We start from the raw sequence: 23691 nt of genomic DNA, 5'->3' as shown, positions 1-23691 counted from the left end.
CCCCAAACGAAAACAAAAAAACCCTCACAACCAAACAAGGACCAGAAAAGGCCAACCCACAACTGAAGCAAATCTTGGTGCTGGAGCTTCATTGACAAGTACACTGTGGGAGACAAAGAGTAAGCCTGTCTCTCTAGTGGTGATGGTTTGCTTGGAGTATATGTAAAAGGTGAAGCAGTTGCTTGTGGTTCCTGGCTGTGCCATAGACTTTGAGTTCATGTAACTCATGTCAAGAGTGAGGATCAGCTATTTAGTTTTTTTGAGATGCTGTAATGGCGGTGGTGATAAAAGACAAAGATTGCACACTGGAAGGTTTCCAGATTATCGACCATATGATGACTAGTGAAATCCTGTTCTGAACAGAACATGCAGCAAAAATCTGTCTGGGTTAGGTGGCTCTTAAATTTAAGAGCACAAGAAAGTTTGCATGCCTGTCTTGTAGCTCCTGGAGGTGTCATTTCTGTGCACAGCTTCATTTGGTTTGTAGTTTGTTCCATGGTGGCGCGTGCTTTTTGGGAACAATGGCAACATGTTGAAAACCAGCACAGGAAGACTCTCCCTATCCCTTCTGCTTAGGCTATTTCATATGGTGCTCTTAATGTCTAAGCAATTCACCTGGGAGTGATCTTGTCTGTATAAGGAGAGTTTTACCATTAGAGTATTCAGGGTTGCATAAAGAGGAAGGAAAAAAAGAGAAGAGGAATTAAAGGGGTGGCTTAAGCAGTGTTTCTGCAGAAGGCAGAATGTGAATTTAAATGGAGCATGAAAAGTAGAAATGGAAGTGGATGATGACTCCTTGTAGGTCTAGAAGTTTGGGAAGCCACTGTTGGAATCTCTGCTCTTATTCATGGTGCTAGTTTTATTGTGGGAGTAAACCAGCTCCCAACTGCAAAAAAAGAGAGACACTCTTGATTCAAAACATCTTTAAAAGCTCTATTAAAATTTAACATAAAGTATTACAACTTTTAGGCTTTCACTGGAGGTAAGCATCCTGATACGGGTTTCATTGTGGCTCTGAACAGATGTGATAGTCCAAATAGATAGTCACTTACAGCTCATGAGAAGGATTATTACATAAGGTTTTAGAGTTTGAGGCATATTTCAAAATATTTATTCAGAACTTCCTCTTATATAGTGGAATTGAATGGCTCTAAGTTCTTTTGTCAAAAGGGTTGGTTTTTTTTAAACACAAAAGTGTCTTCATTAGTCGGTAAGTGCATATGTTCTTTTTATTTCCAATTAGTGCAGTTTATTCTGCACAAAGAACATAGAGTGTGCCGTCCCATTTCAAGTATCGTACCTCTAATAGAACGCCAGTGAAGTTTTCTCCTAGTTCCTTCAGGTAATAGTAATGTACCTTGCCAGTTGCTTGAATGTTAGACCTGTGGGGAAAAATGAGGAACCCTTGCAGATTTAGGAGATCAGTCTTCATTTGAAGTTTGAGATTAAAAATATTTTCCATAAAGTGTATAGCTGCAGACATTCTCGAACTTAAACTTTGTCCCATTTATGGCAATGGGAGTTGCGCTTCCAAAGGCTTTTTTTTTGTTTCATCCTCAGCATGCAGTATAATCAAACTGTTTTTAAAGATCTGCATGAAGTGCTTGCCACTGTGGTCCCTGCATGTCCACCCTACAGCTTCATGGATTATTTTTAGGTTGGAGTGGTTCCCTTGCTAAAGTGCCTGGTCAGAGGTTGAGGAGCACTTGGTACCTTTTCATTGAATCCTGGGAGGGTTGATGTAGGGAGGGACCTCTGGAGATCATTTAGTACAACTCACCTGCTCGGAGCAGGGTTGGCAACAGCAGGTTGCTCAGGGACATGTCCAGTTGGGTTTTTAATACAACTAAGGATGGAGACTCTACAACCTCTCTGGGCAACATTTTCTTCTTTCTTTCTTTCCCTTTCTACAAACTAGACCTATGAGGGGAATCGGGTTTGGCAATGAGAAGCTGTGTAGTTAGCTAACATTTGTATAAACATGAATGAAATCTTGTTCTGGTTTCTGTTCCCATGAAAGAGATCTTGTTTCCGTGACTTTTCCCATGCTGATGAGCACTCAAAAGTATAGGAGGTTCATAAGGATGGAAAGATGTCAGATTATGTTGAATAACTGAGGGAGGAAAAGAAATTACTTGCCTGAAGTGTGGTGGTTGAAGTAATGGATAGGGTGCTCTTCCATGAGCCTTCCTCAGGTGGGTGTTCACAAGCTTTCTTGCATTGTGAAGCCCTTTTGACCTTTGCATTCATAGCAAAGGGGAGTGTTCATGTGAGGCAAAGAGAGTATGTGAGGCTTTGGGACAGTCTGTGTGCACAAGAAACAGTAGTTCTGTAGGCTGCCTGGTTGAAAACACATCTGTGGTATGGAATAAAATAACCTATTCCAGCAGAAACTGAATTAGTGCCAAATTAATTAGAATTTTAAAATGAAATGTAGTGTGTGGGCCAGGAATCAATTTAAATTATGTTCCCAGAAGTAAAACCCTTAAGATCAGTCATTTCATTGTTTTTAAGAATGTGAAAATTATTAACCCCTCTTTTTTTTTTTTTTTTTTAACTTTTTCTTTGTTTTCTTTACATCTTAATTGAGGTATATATTCTTTGGGATGTAGACCTGCTAAGTGTCTGTAGTGCATCAGAGGTGTTCGCAATATGATTGGCATGTATATAAAAAAACTTCTGAATAATCTAAAATGATTTTATGGGTCAGTACTTGAAATTATCTTCACTTTTCTAAAAGTAGTCTGTAGTTGTAATTTTTATGCTTGCAAGCTCCTATGGATGTTTTTCCTTCTCAGAATCATTCCCAAGGAGGAAGAAAAGTTGTACAGACTGATGAATGGCGGAAAACCTCTGTGGAGGAGAGGCTGGAATATGCTCTCATAAAGGTGAGTCTGTGCAGAAAACTGTCCTACCCATCAGCTCTGAGACGTGATCTCAGCTCAGAATGTAAGGGACTACTTTTGGCTTTACAAATTCTTCAACTGCTATTCTTTTAAAAGCTATTAATTAATAATGAATAATATATTTAATTTGCTTCAATAACAGAGGAAATTGTGGTGATTTGTCTTTAAACTTCACATGTTGAAGTCTTTGACCCTCAATATTTTATTCTGCTAGCATTGGTAGAAACATAATGGTTTTACTTTGTAACATATTGCTTTTACTTTCTAGAGGGTTTTTTTTGTCCTTTAACAGCACTGCGCTGAGTGGCGCTTGTGCTGACGAAGCAATCTTTGCGTGTTTGTTTTTTCTTATGACATGGTTAAGAAAAACAAACCAACCTGTTAGTACTGGGGACTCTTGCTTTGAATATATGCCTAAAAACTACAGTGTTTTGTTTCCTAAGAAAACCTATTTTAAATACACATTTGAGGTATTCTTAAAGACTAGCAGTACCTAAAGTATCTGTTTGTACTTTAATTGTGATTTTTTTTGGGGAGAAGGCAACTAAATAAAAGCTGTATTTCCAGCAAGATAAAAGCTTCTCAATTTTTTTTTCCGAGGGCATTGAGAAGTATATCACTGTAGATACAGAAGAAGCAAGATTAAATCAGGAAAAATATCCTAGACCTCTCAATGTAATTGAAGGGCCTTTGATGAATGGCATGAAAATCGTTGGTGATCTTTTTGGTGCTGGAAAGATGTTTCTGCCTCAGGTAATGAGAAAATGTTTTCATATATTTTCCTATTTTGCAAAAACTAGCATTGTAAAATGTAGCCGAAACATTCTACACCGGCTGTTTTTTTCAGATATAGCACACGAATTGTGAAAATTCAGGTGCTACTAAGAAGCAGCCCTCTTTTTTTTTTTTTTTTTTTTTTTGTTACCTTGGAACTTTACTTTCTTTATGTGGTTTTACATGTTTGTTTCCTTTCTTCCTGAGCATTTTTGCTTTATTTGAAATGCACTTTTCAGTCTGGGCCTCTGAAAAAGAGCAAGAGAGAAAAAAGATCAAAATAAAAATGGCTGTGTTTAGGACCTTCCAATCTGTGCCTGTTTGTAGCTTCTAATTCTGTTGCCAGTGGTCTGAGAGGTTGCACTGTGAAAGTGTCCTGTGTAGACCCTTAGTCCAGTAGGGCCAGCAGCCTGCTAACACAGAATGCTCTGCAAAGCTGGAATCTTGGTTTGCAAATGAAGTTTTGTTTATTGGGTATATTTTGTTTGAATGGGTATAAAAGAAAGCTGGGAGAAATCTGAGGCTATTCCTATACTTGATCTTAACTGTTTATTGTTGTGTCTGCCCCCCCCAACCCCACCCCACTCTGTTTATCTGTGCAGGTGATAAAGTCTGCTCGAGTTATGAAGAAAGCAGTTGGCCATCTGATTCCCTATATGGAAAAAGAAAGAGAGGAAAGGAGAGCCAAAGGAGGGAGCATAGAGGAAGAGGCAAGACACAGTCCTTTGTACTGTAACTCTTTCATAGCATGCTGTGACAAAAATTGAAATTATTTTTTGCTAATGACATGTATTCAGCTTTCATGCTGGAGAGTTGATGCAGTCATGTGGAAACTGACAATCTTGGCATAATTTGAAGTAGGTCTGAAATTCATAAAGTGCAGATTTTGTGGAACTTTGGTTGGTGTGTACCTAAGCTGTTGTCGCAAGTTTCCTGAAGGATGCCATAAGCCTTTATAGGTCCTTTATACCAGTGTTACTTATTTCTTGTATTTTTGTAGGCATTTAATTCTAGTGTTGCTTATTTACCATAATTCTAACTTTATGGCAAATTTTGCCATTTGCTTCTACTACTTCTGCCCTCAGTGAACTCTGGAACTCCCTTTTGCATGTTCAAAGCTTGTTACTGTATTTCTCTTTATTCTTCCCTTTCCCCTAGCCCTGACCATTCTCCCAGCTAAATAAACATATTCTTCCATCCTCTTTCTTCATAGATCGTGACTTCAAGGCCTCTTGTTATGATAGAACAGTATGCTCATTGCATGTGTAGCCGCAAACAAGTTGCAGGGGACATGTGTTTATGAAAACAGGGTCTGAACATAGTTGTCTTTTCATGTCTGTGTTTTTCCACCAGTTTTCTGAAGACTCCTTTTTATGTAATATATATAATTGAAAATATCCAGTGATTTTCAGATCTTCGTGGGCCTTTCCTTTATAGCATTTCCTGTTTCACAGCCAACAGTTGCTGATGCCCAAGAATAGTTTTACCAACTACCTGTGCATATACTTGAAGTAATTTCTTCCAAATTTGGTTTATGGAATATGTGATAGGAGAATTGGAAAATGAAGATAGAGGATGTCCCTTGTTTCCTCATAATTACAAGATTCTATTCCTAATAAAAGAGAGTTCAGATTAATTGGACAAAATCCCCTTTTAAATACTCATGTCTGCTGTTTCCTACTGTATTTATAACGTGATAGGTGCTTACAGTTTTGGTTGTTAAATAATTTTCTTCTCTTGTCTTTGTCTGACTGTCAAATTTGGGTTTGATGTATATTTACTTCTCTTTAGTCCTGTGGAACCTTACCTTGTCTTCATGAGTTCTCAGAGACAATAGCTATTATCAGAATCTGGTATTTAACACAACAACAACAACAGAATAGCAGAATGTCTCTAAACTGTGATATTTGTGTATTTCCATTGGTTTTCCTTCTGTGGATTTTTGAATGGTTCCTAATTCTTCCCTTGAAATCTTTTTATGCTGTATCTTTCCATTTACTGTGGATCTGTTGTGTGATTGTCCAGCATAAATGTGATGAATACAGCAAATAATTTAGAAAGAGAAATGACCTGATATAATCAAACCTGACTAATCTTAATGGAAGAAGGAGAATGCCTAGTCTCTTTTCTCATGCTCTTTCTGAATGCAAGGAAGGTGTCTTCTCTCCAGTAGCTCAAGCAGATCTGTTCTCTGGCTGTCATGACTCACCTTTCTATGTGTCATCTCTCTCCTGCTCATGCTGTTCTTTTTTATTTTAATTCAGATGACAGTGCCGGTATTTGGCACTTTCTGGTTTGTTCTGATGCTATTTGAAGTTAGTGAAAATCATTACCCTATTGCTTCCATGAGCACTGGATTAGGCTCTACGTGAACCCCCTGGCACTTAATTCTCTGGCTAAAAGGAAGTGAAGTGGAATTTGAGAGTTTCTTAAAAAATACAGCAAATACTCTGAAGCGATTGTGAGGTTCTGTGTGGCTGAGGAGAGCAGGAGGGAAGGAGTAGGGCTTCTGTCTTCCTGCTTCTTCTACCTTCTGCTGGGCAAGGGATGTAGTGCTTTCCTCTTCAAAAAAATGTTGTCACTGTCTAGAGAATTGGTGAGAGAGGAAAAAACAGCTGCATCTATCTCCAAAATTAGATGTTGACTTGAAGGAAAATGATTTGCAGACTCTGGTAGCTGTTAGGTCTGGTGTTACCCAGGCTACTGTAACCTCCAGGACAGCGTTAGTCACAGACTGCCAGGAAATGCAAAGTGTTAAAAAGCTGTGGCTGTGGATCTTTATCAAGATTTTTAAAAAGAAGCCCTTTGGATGTGTGCCCAGAACTTGAGGACCTCCTTGCTTGAGACAGTCGAAATCATAGTATGCCCTAAATAGAGTTTATTTAAAATGGCGTATGCTCTGGCCCATGTTATTTGCTGCCCAGCACAGATTTTCCTTCTTCTCATGTACAAATTCTTTTTTACGTTTTTTTGTTGTTTTTTTTTTCCTTGGATATCAGTCACTAGTTAAATCATCAGTAGTTACTGGGTATGATACATATGTGCAGCACTTTTTGTTCTTCCCCCAGTCCTTGATTAGTCTCTTTCCCCAGTTTTCTCTTCATTCCAGCAGTGTATTTTCAGCTGCAAATTTTTTTATTGTTGTACTGAGATGGCTGACTTGCAGACTTCCATTTTTTTCCTTCACAGAAGGATCTAATCCTCCAGTTCTGCCATCTGCAAAGGAGAAGAAATACTGGCCAGAAAAATATTTTGTAGTTTCACATAAAATATGCTCAGGTTTCCACTTTATTTAAATTCTGTGGAATTTAAATAGTCTGTTACTGGCATCTGATCCTGCACCAACTCAAACATAGCACTGTGATAGACTGGAGTTGCTCAAAAAAATGACACTTGATTATAAAACTAAAAATGTATTGCAAAGGCCTGTGTCCTGGTGGAGAATTGCTATAGGAAGTTCCACTGTTGCCCTGCTGGTAGGTCCCGTTTGTCAGGGCTGAATGCTGTCTAGCCTAGGACCAGTTTATGACAGTACAGCTTCCCTTCTTCAAGGAGATCCTTTTTCCAGTCTGTTTGTTCAGCTTGGGTAGTCTGAAGTAGCGTGATCACTGCACTGAAATGTCTCCCTTGCTATTCGTGTTGCATAAAATATTAGTCTCTTCTGCTTTTGCTAATTTGTCTCATTCTTCTCAGCACTGCGTTGAAAGATTGTTCTTGATGCACAAACAGGCATGTAATTATGAGTTCAAAACATACCCTTTTGTACTACATAGTTAATCCATTTAAACTCTTCTTAGTGAGGTTTATGTTTGGAGCAGAGGTATCTTAGGAGTTCAGTTATTGCACAGCACAAAATGCTATCCAGATCAGAAACTTTTTATCTGCTATTTTGTTTTTTTTAAACACAGGGTTTTTTTGATAACATGCACACAATTTGCAAGAATAATTCTTATGCAAGTTTTTGTTACCTGCGTCTTTTAAAATAGTTTTTAATATTGGCTATATTACCTCTACTACACTTTGCAATTACTTGTACTACAATAGGAGTCATGGATCAGGACTGCACTGTTAAAGGATCTGTGCAAACATACAGAGGCTTCCAAGTAGTTCAACTCTTGTGTTATTTGTTCAACTTTCAGGACCCTTATCATGGTACAATAGTACTAGCAACTGTGAAAGGAGATGTACATGATATCGGCAAGAACATTGTGGGAGTTGTTCTGGGCTGCAACAACTTCAGGTAAAGAAGCTAACATTAGGAATCTGGGAACAAAACTGTGTAAGGCTAGCTAATTAATATATTAGGTTAGCTGCAGCTGTAGGAATAAGAGGTGAGCATTTCTTGGGAACTGTCCTCTGTTCCCCAAGTTGTGGTTGGGAACACAGATCATACCAGCTATTACCAATGGGGAGGCAAGAGGGAGTATAGCCTCATCCTTTAATACTTTTTTCCTAATGAATTTGCATCTGAGGTGAATACAGTTAACATCAACTGAAACGTAGATGAGAGCATCAATTTTTGTATTTATGTTAGTTAAATATAATAAGTATAATGCCTTAAACATACAAGTATAGCATCTGAAAAAATCAGATGCAACAATTGCAGTAGGCAAGACTACGTGTGCGTTTTCTGCTGTTGGGAAAAAGGAAGTCTTGTAAGATTCGAATGAACCTTTTAGTGTGTTTTTCAAGCTGCTTGTTAACTGTGAGGTTTTAAAAACTTGCTGGGGTATGTTTTGTTAAATAAGAGATGAGGTTCTCGTCCTGTTTCTGAGCTTCAACAGATAGAACTTCAAGAAAAGTCGGCTCTTTCAAGGCCTGTGTACATGCAGCAGGTTGGCAACAGTGTTGGAATGAACGGTCATGTTTCCATCAGAGCCCTTTGTCAAGTGTCTGTCAAGTGTTGTGCAAAGCTAAATCTGCTTTGGAACGCTGTCTTACCATTCATTCCTTTAGTTTTGTTTTTGACTTGGGGCTGTAATTTGCTCTAAAAAAAGCCAAGATGATCTCTTTATTTTAAAACACAAAGGGTTGAAGCCAGTAGCAGTGCTGTGTATATGCAGTATATTCCATTTCATTATCTTTTGAAATTTTGTTAATTGGTTTCAGGCTTTCTTGAGCTTTATTTAGACCTACTGAACTGAAGCCATAGTGTTTTCTGTCACCATGAGTTTGAGTGAGGCTGAATGAAGCTAGCAGGCTGGGGTGGCGTACTTGAAGAAAATAAAAACCTTGGCAATGGCTAGGGTTAATAGGAATAAAATGCTAGCAAGGGAAGTGCAGTGTCTCATTTCATAAAATGTATGCTTTAATAAGACAAAAAAACCCTTAATGTGAATCATCTTATGTTCCTGACATAAGATACGATGTCCACAAAACCTTTTTGTATTGCCCAGATAACTTCAGAAATGCCACTGCTGTTGGTTAACTCTGGTAGGCAGCTAAGCTCCACACAACCATTCACTCACTTCCACCTAGCCAACCTCAGTGGGATGAGGAAGGAGTAAAAGAAGAATAAGAGCAAGAAAAATCGTGGGTGGAGTTAAAAAATGTTTAATAAGTGAAGGAGAAATGGAAGAAGAGAGAAAGAAAAAACAAAACAAGTGATGCAAAGGCAATCACTCGCCACCTCCTACAGGTAGACTGATGCCTAGCCAGTTCCTGAGCAAAAGATGGCTAATCCCTGCTAAACCCCTTCCTCTTCCTTTTTATTGTTGAGCATGACATCATATGCCATGGAATATTTCTTCGGTTAGTTTGGCTCATCTGCTTGGTTCTATCTACTCCCAGCCTCTTGTGCACCCCCCAATCTATTCCCTGGGGGCTTAGAGTGAGAAACAGAGAAGGCCTTGATGCTGGACAAACACTGTTCATCAATAGTTAAAACATTGGTGTGTTACCAGCATTGTTTTGGTCAGGGATCTAAAACACAGCACCATACCAGCTGCTATGACGAAAATTAACTCCATCTTAGCCAGACTCAGTACAACCACAAAAAAATTATTTAAAATAAAATTTTAAAAAAAAGCCTCTTACACTTGAATTTTCTTATCTACTGTATCATCTGGAACTCTGATGTATTGAAAACTTTGCCAGACCCAGAGGTATTTCCTATATTAAAATTCCCAATAGAGGTCTTAAGAGAAACAAACAAACAAAAATTTCAATTTTAACTTCAATTTTAGGTCAGTCTTTTACAGTAAGAGCAATGTATTTGCCCTTTAGCAGAAATTTGACCTGTTTTTTAAAGAATCTTGTGTCATGTCACTTCTTTTCACAGAGTTATTGATTTAGGAGTCATGACTCCGTGTGATAAGATATTGAGAGCTGCTGTTGAGAACAAAGCAGGTATAGAGAGATTTCATTAGTACTCTTGAATGGTTTGATTTTTAAACCTCACTTGCGTTTTTTATTGCTACTTGTTGCATTCCTGTGCTGCCTATGATTTGGTTCAGACTATCTTCAGATCATTCAGAACTCTTGCATTAACAATAGCAATTATTTAGTATTTGGCACTTCCATGAAACTTAGCCTGAGGAACTGAAAACCTGTATTAAAAGGACAACTCCGAGAAGTGTTTTAGTATTTGTTTTACAGATGGATAAATGGAGACTTGGAAAGGTTAAATAACTTCATGTTGGGTCATAAATCTGTAAAAGATCTTGGCATTCAGCCTGCCAGATTGGTGAGTGTGAAATCAGGAATGAATTGTTCTAATAAATAATGAAATTTCTGAAACAAGTTACAGTTGCTTTGAAACAGTCTATTGCTTCTTGGAACAAATGAATAGTGTGGAACATAAGTGGTGAAGTCTGAAAGCATTTGCTGTTTCTAAGAGCAGAGCTTATAATTATTTTCTTATTTCCCTCCTCATTGCTGAACTTCTGAGGTTTGAAGCTTGCTAATCAGAAGTACTGTATATTTATTGCTGAAACTAGAGCAGTAGGTGTTCAGCAGCTGTGAAGACTGTTTGAGAAATATCTTAAACTGGGGATTTGGAATCACTTTCTTTCTTGGAAAAGTTTCACTTTCTAATTAGGTCAAACCTCGCTTCTAGACTATTGACTACCCTGCTTTTTATCTCACTTTTCTATCTGACACATGATGCTATCTGATATATGAAAGAAGCCTTTCTGTAATAATTTCTGTGTCTTTCTAGAGTGGATTTGCTAAACCTTTTGTGTATGTGTGTTTGTAAATTTGCAATAGATATAATTGGCCTGTCTGGTCTCATCACCCCTTCTTTGGACGAAATGATTTTTGTTGCCAAGGAAATGGAGAGATTGGCAATAAAGATTCCTTTGCTGATTGGAGGAGCAACTACTTCTAAGTAAGATATCTCAGTTGGGAAGATGGGGAATGTGTATGAAAACAGTTTTAACCAGGGAAAAAGAAAATTTGTAGCCATTTCTCTCTCCCTCATTTTCCCCCAACATGCATACTGGTATGTATTTACTTAGACTGATTGTTAGTCCTTGTATCAGAAGTTGTAGAATATAGAGGTATAATGTAATTGGGACACAACAAATAATGATCATCTTAAACAATTCATTTTTGTGAGTGTTACGTGTTTTGCAAGTGTATATTGTATGGGGAAGTACTGTATTTCCTTCTAAAAAGTTCATGCGCATATGCATATGAATACAGTTCTGTTCTTCTAAGGGGTTGAATGATTTGTTTTGTTTCACCAAAGCATTCTGAAAATGCAGGATTTTGAGACTAGAAATGGTCCTGTTGACATCAGGGAGCTATTATCTTTAAGAAAGTTAATGTATTTTCCTGGATTGTTGTTCAGCAATGTGCTGGCTGGGTTGAGCCCCCAGTCCTGTTCAAGCAGGCTGATGGGGGATAAATTCTAGCTGCTTGCCTTGAAGTAGTTACCATGTTCCTTTTAATAGACTGAGCTTTTCTGTTGAGATCTTGTTCTCTCAGATCCATTCAAATGAAATAACGTAGCTGCTATGATGTCCTGAAGACCAGTGTTGACAGCTCACTGACACCTAGTATTAACATTACCACAAATGTAGTTTGGGCATGTGTAACAGCCTTGGGTCACACTTTGCTAACTGGTTTATGTACAATATGCTTGAGTAGGTGACAGCTCAGAAGACTGCAGAGGTCATTTCTTGCATAACTAGATGCTGTTAGCAGTGCTGCTTTCTTTATCAGGGCAGCACAGATTGCAGCAGAACCACTGTATTCTGTATAAAAATACAAAAGGCCTTAGCAAATCATCCCAGAATTTGACAGACAGTGAAGAGTAGGATCACTACCTGTCTTTATTGGTCCTGTAGTTATAATGCAAGGTTAACTGTTTCCTTTTTTCTTTCTCCATATGAGTCTTTTTTTCCTATGGCTTCGATACTGAGAACAAGCATGGAGGGTTTTTTATTTAAAAAAAAGAAAAAAAAAAAAAAAAAAAAGGGGGGGTGGGGGAAGGCTTTATTCTAAGTGGAGTTCTTAAGAGAGCCCTTTCTTCAGATCTTTTTAGTGTTTGTACACAGGGCATTGTGGCCTAGTAATTTATGTCAAATAACCAGCATCAAACAATTTTGTAGAATTTATTCACAGAGATGAATGCAGCCAACAGCAAGGCAGCACTAGTTTTATCCTTGAATATGGAAATTATTGAAGAATATATGTATAATATTGTATACATAAATAATTTTATTCATCTGAACTGTATATAAATATATACTTACACACATGCCCAGACACATGCAGTTTCTATAAAATCTATGTCAAATAAAGGTATTATTTATGGAAGATTGGATTGGTAATACATATTTAATTTACTTCCACAGTCTTAAGTTCAATGTCATGTGCATTCTCAAAGGTTGTGTACATGTCAGATGTTGCTAATGAAGAACCATCTGCACTTTTTCTCTGTAATAAGTAGACATTGTTATTTGGAATAAGGAGACCATAAGTACTTGGAATGGTGGAAAGTGGGATCAGTTTGAAAGAGAGAGAGGCTGGGTTTTGTCTACAGTATCTACGTAATAGAGTTTCTTCATAACTTACAATAATTATGATGTTTGCATTCTTACTATACTGATTTGATAAATGTAGATGCTGAGAAATACTAGTGAAAGTTTTGTTGTGGTAATGTTTATTTTTAAAAAATACAAAACCCAGTATGTATTAGTGGATACAGTGCCATTGTAGGACCATGCCCTGTTTGTTTCCTTTGTCTGTTCCTATCACAACAGAAGATACAATATATTTTTCTAAAAAAACAGAGCTGCCAAGATCAAAACTGCATTGCCTAGAAGCAAATTAAGATGATTCTGGACAGTTGATTACACATCTGTGATGCACAATCATCAGTAAACTCCATGTCCAAGTGCTTCAGATATTTCACAGAGCCTGAAGAAAAAGTAGATCTTATCTTTGCTGTGGGAGGTTGCTTCCTGGGCTCTGATTTAAATTAATTTAAAAAAATGGTGTTTGAACTTAGCATTTGAGAAAGCAAACTGAGCTTTGGCCTGCAGGGTCTTTGTCCCTGCACTTGCTTGCGCAGTTTGCCAGGACTCTGAGCAACAAGGGCAGTCAGCTGCATTTCACGTGATAGCTTAGGCCTCAGTTTAGGACTCCAAACTTTAATTTGATCAACAAAGTGCTATGATGTATAATTGATTCTTCATTATATGCTGAAGTATTTCAATGAGGACTGGAATATGAGTAAATGCTAAATGATTGAATGAATTGGGAGTTTTTTATGTGAATGACTTGACTGACCAAGCAGGTGCAAGTTTGTAATATTTGTTGACCACTGGAAGAATTCCTTCTTCAGGTAAGTAGACGGGTTGTGCCTCCAATTTTGAAGTAGAGCATCGTAGAAATGGAATAATCATCACTGAAACATGTTAATGCCAATCCATAGACCCAGAAACTAGCATGTGGGAGGGAAAAATATAATATGAGCAAAAAAGACTTAAAAAAAAATTTTAGTTCTCACTGAAATTTTCTGAGACTCAAACTAATGAGTTGCTGGTTTTCAGTCAGTTGGTAAAACAGTGAGGGAATGTGAGTTGGCATATTATTTATGAAGCATTCTGATACTCTTTGAGGAAAAGTGTTTATGTACTTATTATTAAAATCTGTGTTTAATCATCTGTGCATAGCAGATGGATTAATTGCTTTCTTCTTCTGAAGTTCTGGTCTATGCATTAAGTCAGAAATTATTTCAGTGGGGGTTTTGTCTGGTTTTTGTGTTGTTTTGGTGTTTTTTTGGGTTTTTTTATTTTTTGTTTTTTCCAGTTGTGAAATGCTCACTCTTTTTCTTTTTCATTGAAGAACACACACAGCTGTTAAAATTGCCCCACGATATAGCGCACCTGTAATTCATGTCCTGGATGCATCCAAGAGTGTTGTGGTTGTAAGTTCTAAATTATAGTTTCTCATCCATGCAAAAATATATGCCCTCTTTTTCTGTTGTGCCTCTCATCCTTTCCTCTAAGGCTTAACCTTATGGCAGAAAATTGAAGAGGCATGACAGAGGCCAGTTTTTAAACTATTATTGCTTCAGTTATTTTTTGCTGCCACATGGTTATCTCATCTGACTTGTGTCAATTATTGCTCCTGCGTACCTTTATTTAAATGCCTATTTCTCTAGCGAGAGTGACATGATTCACTCTGGGTCCTTGACTGTAGTTCTGAGATTATTTTTTTTTTTTTATTATAGTGAAGAGCAATGGGGTTAGATGTGAACTGCTATTGTCTCTATTTTGGATATATTTCTGAAGTTAGTGAAGGCAAAATTAGTATTATGAAACATGGGGCTGGAGTTTTCTGGGATGGATGCTCTCTCTATCAGACAAATGGGTAGTCTTAGCTGGCAAATACCTGCTGTAAAGTAGTAGGGCAAGCTGTGTGTTGTTTCTATGGCTATTCAGTTCTAAAATTTTGGAGTATTCTTCTCTCAGGTCTTTCCAGAACCAGACTTGGCTCCGCTAATATTACCTGTGTAGTAGGGCAGTGCTCTCAGTAATAATCATATTTTTAAATATGCTTTGAATCTAGTCTGCAGATTAGTGGTAAGGTTTAGTTTAGTGTTGTCAAGTGTAATTAATTGGAAGAGAGTCTGAAAAGACAAATGGCTTAGTCTGAAGTTCATACTCTGTCCTTACTGTAGCATGTTACAGTATGTACTTAGTGCTTTCTCTTTCCTTTTTTTTTTCAGTGCTCCCAGCTCTTAGATGAAAATGTAAAGGATGATTTCTTTGAAGAAATATTAGAGGAATATGAAGAAATTAGGCAAGAACACTATGAGTCTCTCAAGGTATAAATGTAATTGATTTAGCTGCTTTTCTTGTTTGAAGTGGTTTGTACTTGCTTCACTACTCTGTTTCAGCTCCTTATGAAGACCTTCAGGTATATTTGCTCTGATTTAAAACATGCAGTAGAATTGGTGGAAAACTTTCAAAAGTGGTTATGAAATCAAATTTTCTAACCTATAAGGAAAAAATCTGCATGAGTCTAACATATGCATGGCAAATTCTTGATTGTCCTCAATGGGCAATCAGTGGTATCTAGGACATCTCCATGGAGCTGGCAGTCATGTCAACTTAACCAATCTACAGGAGACCAATGCTCTCATGGAGCAGTAGCTGGAAACAGGGAGCTACACTGGTGTAATTAAAATGACACTGGTTGCTTTTGCGGGTACTAAGCCACACTCTATTGCTTTCCTGATGGGTTCATATTGTTTAGGTTAGGGAGCTGAGGCTGCCATCTGAGGAAAGTGAAGAGAAGGAAGCAATGAAATGTAGGGATGGACTGTGCAAAGGAACACTAAGAAACAATTAACAGATGACTCCTGAGGCCATCCTTGTAAATAAACACAGAAGAAAGCTGAAAGTCATCTGGCTTTTATGTGGTCTCTTGATAAAGAAAGGTAAAGCTTGAGGCCTCCTGCTGAGGACATTTGGCTTGACCAAGTTTAAGACTGCCTTTGCACAGGGAACCAGCCAACTAAGCTGAGATCAGCAAGTGCAGCACTCTGAGCAGAGGTCAGCAGTGAATTCGTGGGCCTTACTGAAATTGCTGTAAATGTCCTGTGCCTTTCAGAAGAGCCAGTAATTTGCCCAGAGGTGTACTGCAGTCACTGATGGTGGTGTCACCGCAATCTTAAGCTTTTTGCAGGCAATAGGAGAATATCTTGCTGTACCTGTATTTTCATGTATTTTGAAGTAATAAAGGGACTTCTGCTGTAGTGTAGAAATCTTGTAAGCCAGTTTCCTTAGCAATATACAGGAAAAAATAATGGTATGGTTGTGATGTAATCTTACTTTACTGTCCTGGTTTCAGCTGGGATAGAGCTAACTGTCTTCCTAGTAGCTGGTACAGTGCTATGTTTTGAGTTCAGCATGTGAAGAATGTTGATAACACTGATGTTTTCAGTTGTTGCTCAGTATTGTTTAGACTATAGTCAAGGATTTTTCAGCTTCTCATGGCCAGCCAGGGCATAAGAAGTTGGCACAGGACACAACCAAGGCACCTGACCCAAACTGGCCAACGGTGTATTCCATACCATGTGACGTCCCATCTAGTTTAGGAACTGGGAAGTGGGGGGGGGGGGGGGGGGCAGGGAATCGCTGCTCGGGGACTGGCGGGGTGTCGGTCGGCGGGTGGTGAGCTATTGCCCTGTGCATCATTTGTACATTCCAATCCTTTTATTACTGCTGTTGTCATTTTATTAGTGTTATCATTATCGTTTCTTTTTTTCTGCTCTATTAAACCGTTCTTATCTCAACCCAGAAGTTTTACCTTTTTTTCCTGATTTCATCTCCCATCCCACTGGATGGGGGAAGTGAGTGAGCGGCTGCGTGGTACTTAGTTGCTGGCTGGAGTTAAACCACGACATTTACATTTGTGAACTGGGAGTTGTTGGAACTGAAATTGTCTGCTGTCAGATTTGTCCCAAAGACTATTTTGAGTAAAACTCTACCACCAAGTCAATAGTTACGGTTTATCTGTCTCAAAGATGGCTGGCTTTGTGAAATTAACCTTTATGTCCATCCAGGAAAGAAGATACTTGTCTCTACAGCAAGCTAGGAAAAAAGGTTTCCGTGATGACTGGTTGTCAGGCCATAAACCAGGTCAGTTTAAAAGTTGTTGTTTGTTGTTGCTGTGCCCTTCCTTTATTTTATTTTATATATGTTTTTAAGTAGATTATGCTTCATTAAACTTCAGGATACGGTAGTGTAACAACTTGAGTGAATTGGTGTCTGAGCAGAGAGGGGTTTTTTGTATAAATTTGAGCATGCTATTTCTGCTTTATATTTTTCAGAGTATATTTAAAATATAAATTAATAGTTAATAAAAAATTGGAAAAAAAAATTCTAAAACAATGAGTTGCCCTTAACACCATATAATCAAAGATAAGTCTGATGCCTGCTTTGCAAAATAATCTCATACTGGCTCATTATATTGCAAAGCTTCCTATACCATATTTAGGGAACACACGTTGTGTCATGGCATTTGTATCGAATTCATCCTTACACTTTTTCCTACCCTTCCCCCATCAGCTTCTGCATCAGTTTGCTTTGATTTTTTTTTAAATTAGAGACTAGAAGCATAAACAGCATTCCACAAAAAGTTGCATCCTACAGTGACATTAGCTGCTTTCTGTCACTTCATTTACAAGACTCAACAAGATGCTAATTTTCAATAGCTCATCTTAGTAAAAGTTCTGTTATAAAGTATTGAACAGCACAGATTAAACAAGTGCAAAGCTTGTGGCTACATCATAACATAGATCTATGTTGCTTTTTCAATTGTGCACATGCATCTGAACAAGTGTGTGGTGGTTGTAAAAGTTCTTAAAAATTACATATTAATTTACAGAACTATTCTATAGTACCATAGCATGTAATATGTCTGTGTATGGAAAGTGGGATTTGTAAATACAAAGGGTATATACTTATAAAATATGTTAGGTATTGGTAAGTTGCGTAGGTTTTTTTGGATCTTCTGTTTTGGCCAATATTTTGGCCAATGAATTAAGTTCAGAAGTCCAGCAGCTAATAAGTGTTGACTTACATGAAAGAGTGAAAGGCCTTAAATTTTCTATTTCAACTTTATATGCCTTTTATGCTTTTCTTTATTACATTTTAACTGTAGAGTATGGTATGACTTGGGAACGATATGACAAGAATTCTAAGACAATTACTTCTGAAGAGGTCACTTGTAGTGGTGGAGGCTGGTGAGCATCACTTATGCTGCACATACAAGAGCAATATTAAATTATTTTCATCACGTCACATTGTACTTCTGATTCCTACAGTTAAACCAAAATTCATTGGCACAAAAGTCTTTGAAGATTATGACCTGAAGAGGCTGGTAGAATACATTGACTGGAAGCCATTCTTTGATATCTGGCAACTTAGGGGAAAGTATCCCAATCGGGGTTTCCCTAAACTCTTCAAAGATAAAACTGTAGGTGAGTGTTGAAAGTGCATTTACTTCATGTAAATAATCCTAACAGACCTACCATGCTGTATTAAGATTCTGAATGTTTTGAAATACATAGGAATAGTAAAAATACATGGAAATCTAATGTCACTGAAATAATTTGTTTAAAGCAACTCTTGGTGAACCAAGTGTTGGGATATGAGGCTGAAAAATAAGTGGGGAAAAATGCTCAATCATCTTACTTAGAATTCACTCCCTGCCAAAACACAGGGAGGTTTTTTTTAATGACAGAAAATGGCAGCAGAGCACTTAATATATGTGTCCCTGTTGTGGGTGAATATAGCAAGAGGGCTCTGACTCCTTTTGAAAGTATACAGTAGGCCTTAAAATACATGATGAAAATGCAAGGGTGACACTAAAATCAGTGTTCTGGGTCTACTGCTCTGTGGTAATGTAGGTGCACACACATGTTCTCTGTTGCTCATTTTATTCTGTATTCTCTCTCTCTACTAGAATGGTCCTGGCTGAAATGTTTGGGGTTTGGTTTTTTTGGGTTTTTTCCCAAGATGTATGTTGTTACAGCTGTATATAGACATAATCGCATTGCTATCTTTCTGTTTGCTGTAGCAGACAGGTTGTTGCAGTCATCAGAGAATTATGTGGAAAATGAACTAATCTTCAGCAATTCTTAAACCCATTTAGCCAGTTGTGAAAACATGCCTTTTCTAAAGGGTTCTCTTCTTTTTGATAGGTGAAGAAGCAAAGAGGGTTTATAATGATGCTCAAAATCTACTGAAAATGTTGATTAATCAAAAGAAATTACAAGCCAGAGGTGTGATTGGATTCTGGCCAGCTCAAAGTGTTCAGGATGATATCCATTTATATGGTGTAGAAGAGGCAGTGGGAACTTCGGAACCAATAGCAAAATTTTATGGCTTGAGGCAACAGGTACAATGACAGAACATTTGTTAACAAAAGTGATTTATTTTTTTTTCTGAATTGCAAGAATGTAACAGAAGTGCCCTATTAAAATCTGTGCAGAAAATGGTGGTTGTAATCTGTCTGCAGCCATTGTCTTGCCATTTCTTTCAGTAATAACAAGATCTTGTTAGTGGTGACTCAGGTATTTGTATTGTAGCATTTGTAGTATTTTGCATTGTAGTAGTTGTACAAAATGCTTTATAGATTTAACACCTTCAGACATGATGTGCATTTTCTGTCTTCATTACTTAAGATGTCCTAAAGCACTGCGCTGTATAAATTCATCACCTGGATCCTGTGTGCTAAATTAGAACTTAATGAACCTGAATTCTCTAATACCCCTGGATTGTGCCTTAGATGAGAAATTCTGCTTGAATGTGTTAAAGGTTAAAAACACTTACAATTAAAATACCTGGAAATTAAAGCTCAATGGAGATAAGTGTTTCTGACAGTCTTAATTTTTATGTAAAATTCCCCATATGAAGAGGCAGTTTAGAATTAGTTGGCTGCTAATTCCGATTGAGACAATCATTATTTTAAGTATTCATGCTTGAATCATACTTACCTAGATTTGCATTTATTTTGATAGATTGAACATTTTCAAGATATTCTGCCTCTCCTTCCCTACTTTCTGACTCGGCTTCTTCATAGTTCACATATTTGGAGTCATCGAACATGGCAGAAACAAATTTACCAGCTACCTAAATTTGTGGAGTGCAGTGTTCTGTGAGGACAGTCCTGTGCCAATATTGCAGAACTGCACTAAGAAATACATGACTTTATCTGTTCTAGTCCCCTGGAACAGATAATCTGTGTATGAAGATGGATCTAGTGTATCTTGACAATCCATGGCAGATATTTATATAAACTGTTCTCACAAGCATTCAGGCAGGGCTGTTCCAGGGCCTTACAACCTAGTTAAACATTTTGATATCCCATGTAAATCAAGTTTACTACAGTTTCTCTTCCTGGCCTTTTCCTGGGGTTCTTCCAAGCAGAATATCTGATTTGATGTTCTTGTAATGGTTTTTACTAGTGGAATACTGTTATTTTCCTTAACCTTTGAGAAAAGCTTGAATAAATTGGGAATATACAAGTTTAAAAGACTAAGGCCATGAAATTCTGTGCATCGTAGGTACTGTTCTTCTGGACTCTATGTATTTTGGCTGCATCTCTTCCAGCTGGTGTACGTAGTAATTCAGCAGAGGCTTCACCAGAGGAAAGTAGACGAGAATAATTGTCTCCTGTTCCTTATATAAAATGTTTCTTTCAGTATACAGAGTTCTCTCCATGACATTGACACTATTAAGGATGTGACGTAAATCTGAAAGTTGGATATGCATTTAGTATTTTCCTTAACTGTAATCATTACAAAAGAACCTTAAAATTAACACAGACTTCACCTGTGTGGAAAAAGGATGTTTCTTCAGTTTTATGGTACTTTCTGTAACCTCGTAGGTTATAGAAACTAGGGAAACAGTTGACTGTTTTTCTTCGGGTTTTTTTTGGGGGGAGGGGGGTGGTGGTATTTTATTTGATTTTTTTGAAACTGCAGTTGGGAGTGGGTGGAAGGCACTGTTAAAATATTGTCATAGAATAAGAAAACTTGGAGAGGAATCTTAAGCTAAGTAATAGCTATGAAATAACTTTTATCTCTCTCTAAGTTGGGTAGATTTACAAGAGCTGTGCCACTTCTTAAATAGCAGTCATGTTCCCACAATGAATATGCTGATATGATCCTCAATGGTAAAACTTCTTGTTAGGTGCTATGGCCAGCATTCATTCACCTCTTTCTATTCCCTTTTTTCCATTTTGGAAAACGATCCAGTGAGTGGGATATTTATTATTTGCGTAAACCCACTTGAACTTTGCTTGGGATTCAACTTTTCAGTAGTGATGCATTTTGTTTGTATTTGTGTGTGTCTAGTGTAAACCTTAACCTGGGGCACTGTTTTGTGTGGGTTACTGAGCACATGGTTTGTAGCATAAGAAACTAGGAGTGTTTATCAACTCTCACAGCCATTCTAAAATGGGAGCTGTTGAAGAATTCTGCAGTTTGCATAACTGGGATGTGAACTATCAGCTGTCAGTTTTGCTAACAAATGTGGAATCTGTGAATGCTAGAGATGGAAAATTTGTCCTCTTACCCAGTGGTTGGCACAAGAGCGTTCCTTATTTCGTAATAAATTGTCTGCAGAATAAGCTGTTAAAATCTTACTAGCTGTAAATAGAAGCAAAACGTCTTTATACGTGTGTTCAGCACAGCATCCCTCTTCTTCGGCATTTTGTTCTTCAGTGATCCAAACATCCTCAGAGTGACAGACGTGGTTTTCTTGTAATTCAAGTACAAGAAAGCCATCATGGCTCAATAACTAGTCAGGTGTTTGTCAGAAATGCCTTAAGCCCTTTAGTATTAAAAATAGTGGTCTTTAGATTCATAGTGCACTAATACTTAATATATTTTTAAAATGTTCTGATTTATTGCATTGGTTTTGTTACTTTAGGCGGAAAAGGACTCTGCCTGCACAGACCCCTATTACTGCCTCTCTGACTTCATAGCACCACTGGATTCTGGCATTTGTGACTACTTAGGCCTCTTTGCTGTGGCCTGCTTTGGTGTAGATGAGTTATGCAATGAATTTAGGAAACAGGATGATGAATACAGCATCATAATGGCAAAGGCTCTTGGTGATCGGTTGGCAGAGGTATGAGGTTTTATCACGTGTTTCCTTGCACGTTTTCTGACTGTGTACTAGATTTATTGATGGGTTGCTCTTTCAGGTTTTAGCATAAACTTAGGCTGTTGCCTGTAACGTATGCTCTGCATTGAATCTGAAAGTGAACTGGTTTTACTGAAGTTGTCTTGAGAGGAGAGTCCTTTTCTGAGCCAGAGGAGACTCTGCTGTCTGTATCTTCCACCTGCAAAAGCATCTTTGAGCTCTTTATGAGGGTTTTGATGATTCATAGAATACAGTAGATTTTAAAACAAGACTACTTAAAAAGAACTATCTTTAAATCTTGTTTTATGTACATGAGAATGTATTTGGACCCAGGTGTGACCCACCGATTATATTCTTGAATTGCAGACATGCCTTCTGCTTTTGACAGTAACCATGCAGCTATATCCAAGTACAAGGCTTTTGACTTAACATGCCTAAGCCTAAGACATGTTATGCTCTTAAAGCTCTAACTGAAGTGGTTTAGAAAATATTGTCCCTTCCCTCCTACCCCTGTATCCCCATCTGCCTGCCCCCATGCTTACACCTAAGTAATCATGTTAAAACTTACAGCAACTTCAGTGCAATGCAAATGGAGTTAGCTCTAGTTGTGTATTTCAAGCTATAACAGAGTTTTAGAAATTATTATTAGACACCACCTAAAGATACTTACTGAAGTGGAAATTTCTCCTGAAGGCAACCATTGCTGGCAAAATAGTGTAAGCTGTAAGAGCAGTTAAGAAAAGCTGTTGCCCACTTTCAGCTAGAGGAAAGGTCTTCTGCCAGAAAGAGCAGCGGCACTTACATCTGATACTTAGCATGGATGCAAGAATGATTTGGCCTCCATAGCTAGGCCTGGACAAGACACCCAGATAGTCAAAACCTAATGACTTCAGTGCTGTAATGATGTATCACTACCATAGGCTTATGAACTTGGTCTTTTCCGGTTACTTGTCTGCATCTTTACCTCTTCGAGTATGTAGGATTTTAAAGGAGGACAACCAAAAAACCACTGTTGACCAATAAGAGAAAAACCTAAAATACTTGAATTAGTAAAATAAGTATTGTACGTGAATTTTAATGCTATCAAATTTCTCATCTATGATAAGAGCTCCCTTAAAAATTAAAAAGTGAATGGGGAGAAAGTCTCTATCATTGTTTGCCTTCATCAAATAGCTATTGCATCAGTCTACACAAATTAAAAGAAAATCTTTGCTTTCTATTCCAAGGCATTTGCTGAGGAGCTCCATGAAAGGGTTCGGAGGGAGTTCTGGGCTTACTGTAGTACTGAGCAGCTAGATCTCTCTGACCTACGCAGAATTAAATATGAGGGAATTCGCCCTGCACCTGGGTATCCGAGCCAGCCTGACCATACAGAAAAACTCACCATGTGGAAAATTGCAAACATTGAGGAAACAACAGGTACCTCTACTTTACTAAGATTCTTAGACTGGTTGTATGCAAATGAAAGATGGAAATGCCAACAAAACAGCGAATTGGGTGGTGCAGAGCTACATACAAAAAACCAAACTGAAGCGGCTCTGGGAATTGGGGTCTTCCCCTTTTCATCGCCATTTTTATTTTGCCTCATTCAGGGAAGAATTTGCAAAATACTGCCAGTGTTTTTGGTGAAGGAGTTATGTCCCTAATTAGCAGATTGCATGCAAACAGGGTTCTGCCGCGCAGAGAAAAATTCAAGCATCCTTATGGCTGCAAGAAGACATTCCAGATATAAACAGGAAAAAAGCCAATTCAGCAGTGTATTTCCTGGTCCACAGAAACCTTGAGATGGTAACTCTTAAAAAAGGAATGGATTCCATTTATTTTCCTCTGCTATTCTATGTGTCAGACATTTCACTGCTACTTCCACAATTCCAAAAATACCTTCCCGTGCT

General features: G+C 37.8%; 2 protein-coding genes across 2 annotated transcripts in view; both read left to right on the top strand.

The window, feature by feature from the left end:
- ACTN2 (actinin alpha 2) overlaps nt 1-23691 on the top strand; it is a 396531-nt gene that overhangs the window by 113824 nt on the left and 259016 nt on the right. The gene's annotated exons all lie outside the window — the stretch shown is intronic.
- MTR (5-methyltetrahydrofolate-homocysteine methyltransferase) overlaps nt 1-23691 on the top strand; it is a 53033-nt gene that overhangs the window by 27354 nt on the left and 1988 nt on the right. The window contains exons 19-31 of the mRNA XM_049830602.1: nt 2799-2888; nt 3507-3659; nt 4283-4390; nt 7820-7920; nt 9961-10028; nt 10890-11010; nt 13980-14061; nt 14866-14964; nt 16708-16783; nt 17971-18126; nt 18850-19046; nt 21584-21784; nt 23026-23218. Coding sequence (XP_049686559.1) covers nt 2799-2888; nt 3507-3659; nt 4283-4390; nt 7820-7920; nt 9961-10028; nt 10890-11010; nt 13980-14061; nt 14866-14964; nt 16708-16783; nt 17971-18126; nt 18850-19046; nt 21584-21784; nt 23026-23218 — 1645 coding nt within the window. The remainder of the gene's footprint in view (nt 1-2798; nt 2889-3506; nt 3660-4282; nt 4391-7819; nt 7921-9960; nt 10029-10889; nt 11011-13979; nt 14062-14865; nt 14965-16707; nt 16784-17970; nt 18127-18849; nt 19047-21583; nt 21785-23025; nt 23219-23691) is intronic.

The sequence above is a fragment of the Accipiter gentilis genome, chromosome 28 (genome assembly GCF_929443795.1).
Source record: "Accipiter gentilis chromosome 28, bAccGen1.1, whole genome shotgun sequence".
In the NCBI taxonomy this organism is placed as follows: domain Eukaryota; kingdom Metazoa; phylum Chordata; class Aves; order Accipitriformes; family Accipitridae; genus Astur; species Astur gentilis.
The sequence above is the reverse complement of the archived record's forward strand: the minus strand, read 5'-3'. Positions and strand labels throughout refer to the sequence as shown.